The sequence below is a fragment of the Rhinopithecus bieti genome, unplaced genomic scaffold, assembly GCF_001698545.2.
Source record: "Rhinopithecus bieti isolate Rb0 unplaced genomic scaffold, ASM169854v2 scaffold_13451, whole genome shotgun sequence".
NCBI lineage: Eukaryota > Metazoa > Chordata > Mammalia > Primates > Cercopithecidae > Rhinopithecus > Rhinopithecus bieti.
This window is the reverse complement of record NW_016807504.1, coordinates 227,828-238,139: the sequence shown is the minus strand read 5'-3', so window position 1 is coordinate 238,139 and position 10,312 is coordinate 227,828. Positions and strand designations below refer to the sequence as shown.

Genomic DNA, 10,312 nt, shown 5'->3' with positions numbered 1-10,312 from the left:
AAAAAAAAAAAAAAAAAAAAAAAAAAACAGTGTAAAAACCTTAATAAGAACCAAGTCTCAAATAGGGGAAAGTTTTAGATATGATACTGTTTTGATTAGTGGTATAGAGGAAAAAACTGGGGAAAGCTTCAATTTTCATTTAGGCCTTATGTAAACTCCCAAACCTATGGAAATAGATGAATGTAAATATACAATCCCATCTACATATTTGGAAATAACTTTGGAAGATCACTGAATTCAGCTGAGAAAACCCTACCTAAGAAATTATACAACAGCCATAGTCAGAAACACATATTTAAAACAGTAAGAAAAGCAAAAGAATGGTATTCCCCAAACCAACTGCATTACTTCTGAAAGCGATTACAGTTCTGTTTTTGGTAGCTATTACAGACTCACACAGGTTTCATCGGCAGGAATTACATGAACCAATGCTAAAGTCTTTGTTTTCCGTAAAACTTGTCATTGGAGAAGAAAACACCTTTAAAGGAATGCTAATCACAGCTAATTCTAACTAAGCTAATTCTAACTAAGCTTCTGTTTAATACGTTTTATTATCAATTACATCTTATCGCCATTTATTATTAAAATCAAAAAATGAAAATTAAACAATCAGTTCCTTATAGAATAAGGATAACAGCGATTCTACTTTCTCTGTAAGGACAATTCTACTCACACAACTGAGCTATCATAAAAACTAGTTGGTACTTACTATTTCAAATTCATTCCACAAACTGAACAGCACTGAAAAAAACCATATTATGGGGCTAGACTTAACGTTTCTGTGTTGAAGGGTGTGTAATACCAGGGTACACTCTTTTTTGTGGGTTATCATGTGACAAAGAGAAGAAAGCAACAGACAGTAAGATGCAACATAAAAATCAAACATCTAAAAAGGAACTAAAACAGGTTGGCAGCATGATGTAGTTCCCTCCCAAAAAAAGCATCTAAATATGTTCTAAACATATTTTACACTGTTTCATCTACATTCATTATCTTTAAGGGAATAGTATAGGGTGTTTGTAGAATCATGAAAAGCAAGAATTCTGGGATGAGACAGGCTAATTTCAAATCTTCACTCTACTACATTGACTGGCCATAGTGAAAGAGCTTAACTTGTTGAACCTCATTTTTCATATTGACAGACAGGGCTAATAACAACATATTCATTTCTAATGTGATTGTTTTAAGTATTAAATAAGATAAGGCATGTTAGCACTTTGTCAAGCAGATAATAATACTGTATAACTTTTAGGCATTATCAGTATTACCATTATTATTAGAGATATTATTGATTCCTAGTGTTCCAGGTTCCGTGTATACAGCTGGGCCTATACTACTGCATCAATCATCACTTAATAAGTCACTGGGGTTTTTTTCATCATGTAAATATATATATATTTATTTATCTATATTGATACATAGACTCTTAAAAAGCAATGAGCGCTTAAGATTCAATGACCCATGATAGGAGAAAAGATCCAATAACACAATGAGTTTCTTCTTCTTCATCACCATACTGAATTTGAATCAAAGCTGTCCTTAGGATGCTTGTGTTCAATCTGAATTCATGGAGATGAACAGCAATGATCTTGTCAGTGAATACCCTTCCTATTTGCATAGATATCTGAATGAAAGCTTTACGTCTCCCTGTTTTTCTTCTACAGATTTAGATTTTGCAAATATATTACTAAATTCATTAATTTAAGCAAGTGGTCGTTCTACCAGGTTGCTAGGGCATTTTCACTTCTCTTCAGATACAAGGGAAATGAACAGAAGAGTTTTATTTTCCACAGCCTGTACAAGCTGGTTTACTTTACTCAGACAACTTGCTAATGGAATGGTCTGGATATACTGAAACTACTTCCCAAACCAAGCAACTAAAGAAGTTTAAAGCTGCCCAGAGGTATGTGTAGTTAACACATACAAAGGTACTTTAACTCACTTTGTTGTATGAGCCAGGACCATTTCAGTGAAGTCTCAGAGTGACAGACTTCCTTTTCAATAATGCCTAAGTACACAAAATCAGCTTTAGAGCCATGCAACTAAAAAGTAGACATGTTCTTGTATAGGCAAGGAATTGCAGACAGATACATTTCTTTAGCCAAATTAAAAGTCTACCATTAGTGAAAAAAGAAAATCACATGCTAAACAAGAAAATGTAACAGCAGGCAAGTGAAGTTGGAGATCAATTTATGAGATTTCGTGTATCTCATTAGCACTATGTCGCCAAATGATATTGAAACAGACATTTGTGACCCGATTCATTCTTTGGCTTCATTTTCTTTTCCTACTCTACCTGAAATTGATAATAATGTAAAAGGGCTCCAATCACGTTAGTGCAGAGAAGCTAAAATCTAGCCTTTGTTTCCTCTTCTACCAAACCCAGGAATGAACTTAGCAAGTTGGTGTTATATATATACGCCATAATGTTGCATAAATTATGACCATACCTAACATGATCCAAAGACTTTCATGTCATATGAATACTATCTTGTTATCCTCATGGAAACTGTAAGTTAAATCAAGAGATAACATATAACTGAAATTAAGTACTTTTCAAGTACTTATTAATCACATGTAACAGACTTTTTTACTCTTTAACTTTCTATACAAACTGGGCTACGAACTGTGTTTCAAGCAGAACGCGGTAAATAATCTTAGAGGAGGGCTTTGAGGACTCCACGCTCCTTTCATGGCTGACTGTGGACAAGCTGTCCCCAGCTCTCAGGTCCTGTACAGATGAGTTGAATTTAGATATACTTTGAACTTAATACTTTCTGAAATCTAACCAAGAGCATCTTGAGAAAGTGTCTTAATTGTGAGCTGTTATTGCCAGAAGTAGTTTAAACATGTGTTCTAGTAAACCCTGCTCTACTTAACTGAAAGACTAACATGATTTTAAAAATAGATCCCCAAAATACTGTATTATTAGGAAGCAAAACCGACTATTTCCTATATGCTGCATACAAAGCAATCACTTGACACAAAAAGACTATATTCCCATTTAACACAGAACCACATTGCTCTGTTGACATTTGCTTGTATCCTTTGATGGTGCTTTTAACGCTTCATTTAAGTGTCAAACTAGGTGACAAGCATTAAGCCCAGATAGACTATTTAGTCTCATCTTGTGATCCTAGAACATTTTCTACAATTGCTTACCTTCTATCCACTTTCCCCCAAAAATAATATGAATTAATGAAATAAACAGAATATTCTTTTCCGGCTCTAAGCCAGGGACAGCTGTGAACGCCACAGAGGTATTTCTCTCCTTGAATAAAGTCAGAAAGATATGCACAGTCATGCTGTTCAAAATATTATCTTATGTGTGGAACAACACTGTCATAAGATGTTTGGAAGCCAAGTAAAATCACAGAAATAAGAGGATTTGTAGCAGCCTGTTTTGGCTGAAGGGAAATGAGGCTGAGCTCTCCCATGAAGCAAGCAACATGACACCTTTCGGTGTTAGAAATAGCCTTTTGGATGGTTAAAAAAGAGAGAGGAAAAAGCAAAGCAGTGGAGATCAAAGCTATCTCCCTGTACACCACAGATCTCTTTTTTTCTTCCTCTTCTTCAACAGCAAGATTGAAGGAAGGGGCTGAAAGTGGAGGGAGAAGGGGAAAGGAAATCATGCTAATCCAGAATTGTAAAGAATGGAGGTAGCCTTTTGATCTCCACAGGATGGCAACTTTATTGGCTATGCATAAGCAGTTTCCAACCAGCTGATCAACCAGGTATTAAGGCTCAACCCCTCCATGATCAGTAACCATGAAGTGAGTTATCTGTGAACAGCAGTCAAGCAGAAGGCTCATCTACTAAATGATCACCAGCCCATACTCAACCCAGAGCCTGAGAGCAACCACAGGGGAAATGACTGTCTCTCCACAGGCTCTTCTGTGTGGAGTACCAATTATTTGCCTTGGGATTCAGAGCAGAGCAAAATCTTTCCTCAAGTGTGCAAGAAGGACAATGCCATTCATTTTCCAAAATACAACTTGGAAGCCATGTGCATCTGCATCCCCAGCAGACAATGTTTGGAATCACATTCAGTCTTCTCTTTTAAGCATGCCAGAAAATGCAGACATCATCAAGGCTGAATGTGAACTGGTTAGATGTAAAGAACGGACTGTCTTGCCTGGTGATCTAAAAATTAGAGATCATTTTCTTAATAACAGGAAGAATAATGCCTTCCATCCAAATTCTCAAGTGTTCAAACCACAGTCTTATGTAAGTGGATTTTTTTTGAGACAAGTTTTAAAATAAAAAGCGATTGAACCATAATATTTCTTATTTAAATTCTTCATTTCTCTCTTTCAACTAGGAAAATGCACAGTAGTTAAGAGTTTTAGAGCCAGCGTGGTTCAAATCCCTGCTGAACCACATTTCCTAACTTCTCTATGATATAGTTTCCACAACAATAAAATCGGGGCACAGTAATATCTTAGAAACAACAGCATATATGTCATAGGATTTTTATGAGCATTAAATAAGATAATGGCGAGTGTTCAGTAAGTGATAGTCCTAGTTTCATAGTAAAAGTAGCCATTTTCATAAAGTTTCTTATTGCACGTAGAGTTTGAACTCCATCTCATCTTTTAATTATTTCCTTCTTCCACTTTACTGGTCTCCTTTAAACAAAAGTGTTACGATACAGAAGGTAACTACTTGGTGTATCGGTCTTGTATATACATTGAGGCAGTCAATATTCTAAAGTCTTATCATATGTAGGTTAAAAAAACTAAAATCACGAAAGAGTTAAACATGCTTCAAATTGCTTTTTTTTTGGTAGTTTTAAACATGCAAACTATCTAGTTCTTTATATAGTTGTTGAATTTAAGAGTATATACACTGACATCACATTTTCAGAAATCCACTTTTTGGGCCGGGCACACTGGTTCATCCCTGTAATCCCAGCACTTTGGGAGGCCGAAGCAGGCAGATCACCTGAGGTCAGGAGTTTGAGACCAGCCTGGCCGACATAGCGAAAACCCATCTCTATTACTAAAAATTCAAAAATTACCCTGGCATGGTGGTGGGCGCCTGTAATTTCAGCTACTCAGGAGGCTGAGGCAGAAGAATCACTTGAACCCAGGAGGCAGAGGTTGCAGTGAGTCGAGATCGCGCCACTGCACTCCAGCCTGGGTGACAGGGTGAGACTCCATTTCAGAAAAGAAAAAGAAATCCACTTTTTGGATTTGCTTCTTGTGCTGTGTGTGGTCGGAGGGCGCACTCACACTTGGCTGCTCTGTCTACTTCCACTGTATCCCCGCCTATATTTTAAAACTAGCTTAATGCTAGACCTCAGTTTCTACTACACTTCACTACACTTCTGCTTTTTGTTTATTACTTTATTTTTCTTTTTGGTTCTTTTCTTTCATGTAGTCTACAGATTACCTTAGGCCTAATTTTAAATTGAATGATAACTTTGCTTTCCTTCTATTTTCCCATATGAACTCGAGCTCACAGGGCAGTTTATATTTTGGTTTTAAAAATTAAACATTGTTTAAAGGTCAAAATTAACCTAAGTATCACCATAACATCTTTTATTAACACAGATGATAATAAAGATTCAACCACTTATGGTCTTCACTGAGAAGCTGTTATCCTGCTTACTTCCCGTTGGATTCCTGTTGCCCAGTTATTTTAAATTATAGATATCTAGTCAATGTAAAAATGAAAAATAAACGGTCATTGTTAGTCTGAAATTTAGCATTCTGTGTCACTTTAAATGACATAAGAATATTTCATTTGTTGTAGCAAAGACTAAGAAAAAACTTCAGGTAAACTTTCTGTTCTAAGACCTTTTACCCATAAATGTCTTATGCATTAGAATGTCCATTATCAAGAAATAAAGATATTTTAAAAGATATCACAGTATTCAAGTATGTACATTTAAAAGCCAGAAAGGTTATAAAGAAACTAGCCAGATCACATTGGAACTACACAATAATCTTACCAGAAAGAAAGACAGAAGATGGAAAATAGGAAGATAGACCAGAGACCAGACAATTGGTTCAAATAGTGAAACTTATCTAAAAAAGTTCCTCTTCCCAAGAGAAACCCTACCCCCTACACCCCTCCAAAAAAAAACAAGAAAAAGAAAGACAGTATGAGTAAACTATCATTTATTTGAAATTCAAATCTCATCCTAAGTTTGAACTGAAATTCAATTACTTTTTGACTTAAAAGCAGGTTTTAGCAAATGGATTTGAGAAGAGGAAGCCCATGAAGAATCAGATCCTGAGAGAGCACATGGATTTTTTTCAGGGCTACCTCTCCTGCACCCTGCCACCCCGCAAACTCACCACAAGTCTATCTGTCCATAAAAAAGGCAGATAGACCAACTAATTAAAGGAATATACCTGAAAAATGAATTTCGGAAGGAATAACCACTTTTTCTACATCCCAGTTTCATTGAATGAAAGGTTATTTTTTGTACCATCAAGTTAATAGATAAAAGGTTGTAAGAAGTGAACACTCTTAAGCACAATACTTAATACTAAGTATGCCATCAACATACCAAAATGGAGTTTATAATCTGTTTGAAGAAAAGTGTTGGACTTTGTTAAGTTGGCAGACAGTTAAAAAAGGAAGAAAAGAAAAAAGAAAAAAAGAACTGACAACCAATAGATGCTTTTACAGGTTAAATCTTGTTGAAGGTAAGTTATCCTCTCAGTACACTTTGATTTATTTAAGCTCGCCACATTTCTCTTAAATACACTCCATTAACAAGTGATAGACTGTGATCTTAGGCTTGGGGCAAGACATGAAACACAATCTTTCAAGAACTTCATTCATTCTCTGACCAGGTGTCTTGAACACACCCAGGTTACTAGTTCCTTGAGTTCTGTGAAGTATTATTCAAATCAATGAAATCACCCTAGCAGCTCAAGAGTCTGGCCTCCCAAGTTCAGATTCACAGTGTGAGTGAAAGTTATCAGAGGAATAACAAGCCTCAGGCTAGGTATGAGGGAGCACTTTGGAAAGAAGCTTTTGTCCTGAAAAGTGGCAAAGTAGATAGGCACACCTATAGGAAAACTTAGGTTTACAAAATCATCCATGGCTTAAATGGAAAATGAAATAAGGAACAGAAAAACTAGAAATGTTAGATTTCTAAAAGCTAGAAATCAGTGTAGCTCTAACATTATAATTGTCTCATATCTATTCAAATTACAATCCTGATATTTACTACTCAGATTATTAAATCTAACAGGACAGTATATTCCCAAATAATTCTCCAAGTGAAGACAGAATTTCCAAGTTGACACGACCAGCTTTCAGTGATACCTTATTAGTGTGACCCTATCTTTAATCTACAGCCATGATAAAAGGTTCCAACATATACAAACTCAACTCAAACAGTGACTAATGACCATTAATCCCTCTATCTTCAGTAATCTGCTCCTCCAGCCATTTATCACAATGACACTTCACTTTACACACGTAAATAAACTTTAACCAGAAAGGTGAATCAACAGAAATCTCAAAGGTATCTGAAGCTGTAAATTAAACTAGGGAGAGACACAGCCAAGAGAGGCAAATAGATCAGATTGTAATGTTTCTGATTTGCATCCACAGCTAGGTGTGGGGGATTGGAGGGACTATTCAATCACTTCGATAGGCAAACTAAGGAAAAATAAGACATTACAGAAGGAGAAGCTGGAAATGGGGAACGCCAGCCCCAGGAGTTAGTCTACGCATCCCTCCACTGTGACATACACGAGACACACCAAGTTGAAACTTCACTTTCTGTTTTCTTTAAAGGAGAAACAATTTAATAATTTTTAAAATGTACTTTAGTTGCAAATCTTCCTTGTAACTTTCAGCCAGCAAGCACAATTCATAGGCTAAAATTATTTTAGGGGTTTATTCGCTATCATTTGCTGACGTATGTGGTTTATTTATTTATTCCCCCCCCCCCCCCCCCCCCCCCCCCCCCACCCCCTCCTTCCCTCTCCCTCCCTTCCCCCTCTATCTACCCCACAAAACATAAATGATAACCATAGACCACAAAAGCTCAAACTAACCTTTAAAATCGTTCCATAATTGTGCAAACTGAGTGACTCTTACCGATAAGCCCTGATACAACTTGAAGCTCAGTATGAGAATGTGACTATAAAAATTCCGAGGTCTAGTGTGTGTGTGTGTGTGCACGCGTGTGTGTGTGTGTGTTTTAAAGCCTGAAATCGGATCCGTGATTGAAACCAGAATCTACCAAAAAGAAAGAAACAAAAGTTGAGTCGTGGCTCATTTCACCCATAGTAAAAAAGTTTCTTAGGGAGGGTAAAAAAAACTATTTGCAAGTGTAGATACAGTGTATCATACAGTGTGTCCTCTCAGGTCAGAAGGTCCCCGTTTCAGCATCCTCCCAACACTGCACATGGAATTTCAGTATGATTTAATTAATCCTAAACATCCCAAATTCAGCTGTTTTCTTTCGCCAGTGAGACTTCCCAGGCAACTAACTGTCCCCTTTCCGATGCTGGCAACCGCCTGTTTCCTTCTAAACCAGAGAGGCAGTGGCTAGTTTATATCCTACCTGAAGAAGGAGTTATTTCATGAAGCTTCTTCAGCATCAAATGTAATTACAGACTTTGGTTACATAAAACAACTACTAATAACCCCTTGCGCTCGGAAGAGGAGGGGCTAGAGGAGGACTAGGTTCAGGAATCCTGGCAAGCCTGCGGGCCACAAGCTCCCAGGGCGCACATTTCCCTCCCCGGGGAAGCGGCGGGTGGCTGATACTCACTTCGGCTCATCCTGGGGGCCTAGCTCACTGCCAGCCGCTGCCTCCTCCCACCCCAGTGCTTAGACGTGCGTTTGCCCAGAGTAATCTGGGCGTGCCCTGAACTTGGCAAAAGGCCGAGATCTGCAAAGAGTCTTGAGGAGGTTCAGGGGCGGAGGGGAGGTTTTGGGGAATGGGAAAAAGAGACAACCCCAAATGCGAACTAGGAACATTTTCGCCTAAAAGTCTTGCAGGAATAGAGCCCCTCCGGCCTTAGGAGGGACGGGTAACCAAAATGCAATTCTGGGTTTGATTGTGAAAAGTGGAGAGAGGGGGAACAGGGAGGATCAAGGGTGAAGAAAGAAGACGCGGGGTTACCTGAACAGAGACATATTAATCCAAACAGGTAAAAGTGAGCAGGCTCCGCAATCATTGTCCTCGGGTGGATCCTGCATACAGTCTCATGCCAAGAGGAGAGAGTGGAAATAGGGTCCCCAAATGTATGAAGCCACACACCACACACACCACACACAAAGGCTTAATATAAGCAACGTGGGTCAATTAGCCAGGAGTTTTCAGGGCAATTACTCGTCGACCTCTCTGGACGCTTGTCAGTATCTCAGAGACTTTTGCGGAGGAAGAATTCCAAGGCTTGTCTTCTCCGGCCGCAGGGTTTCCGAGGCGGCTCAGACACTTGCAAGCACCATCCAAAGCGAACAACAAAGAGCCGAAGCAGAAGCGCAGTAGTGCCGCTTCCTGCCTCCGCGGTCGTGCCGAGCCTCCCGGCGTGCGCCCCCACAGTGTGCGGCGAGGGCAGGCGCGGCGCCGCGGCGGCAAGGCTGCGGCGTGTGAGCGGAGCGGGCAGGGCCAAAAAGTGCTGCCCCGTCTCCCCGCGAGCCCAGTCAGCAGCGGGCCAGGCGCGGCGGCGGCGACGGCAGCCCAAGTAGCAGCAGCAGCAGCTCCGGAGGACGGGCTCGGGGTGCCGGGAGTGTGCCTGGGTGACTCCGCGCGCAGGGGGCGAGCGAGGGGGCGGTGCGGCGACAGCGGCTGCCTGGGCGGGCCCTTGTTCCCATCACTTGGGGGATGCGGAGGGTACTGGAGACGGCAGCAGGAGCGCGGACCCTCGCACGTCTTCCGGGCGCCCCCAGCCCCGCGCGGCGCCCCACATCGCCCCCGGCCCCTCGCCCGCTGGGGCGCTCGCAGGCACCCCTGAACTACGCAGAAGCCCAAACTTCCTGGGGTAGCTGCTTGCACCCCTGGCTCGTGGAAGCGGTAGAGGCAGCTCCCGGCTCTCCCCGGGGCGGCGGAGAAGGGCAGGGAGGATGCTGTGCGGGTGGGGGAGACGGCCGCCGCGGCGCCCCCAGCTCCTCCCGGATCAGCGGCGTCTGAAGTTTCTGCTCTCACGCTGCCTCCGCTCCAGCTCAGTTGCTTGCGGGTTTCCCCCACAGTCCCCGCGGCTCCCGGTTTCCTCCCTCTCCTCCCCGGCCCCAGAATATTTAAAGGGGCCGCGTGGTCCTTTCTGTGCTTCACTCTACTCTCCAGGCGCGGGTCAGGCAAGTTCTGCTCCTCAGTATTTCCATCCACAAG

At 40.9% G+C, this 10,312-nt stretch overlaps 1 protein-coding gene across 4 annotated transcripts in view; it reads right to left on the bottom strand.

The window, feature by feature from the left end:
• Positions 1–9,713, bottom strand: part of ROBO1 (roundabout guidance receptor 1) — a 417,122-nt gene extending 407,409 nt beyond the window's left edge. For all 4 annotated transcript variants that reach the window (XM_017882348.1, XM_017882350.1, XM_017882349.1 and 1 more), the window contains exon 1: positions 9,104–9,713. In XM_017882348.1, the coding sequence (XP_017737837.1) occupies positions 9,104–9,158 (55 nt within the window). In that variant the 5' untranslated portion in view covers positions 9,159–9,713. The remainder of the gene's footprint in view (positions 1–9,103) is intronic.
• Between the last annotated feature and the right edge of the window lie 599 nt (positions 9,714–10,312).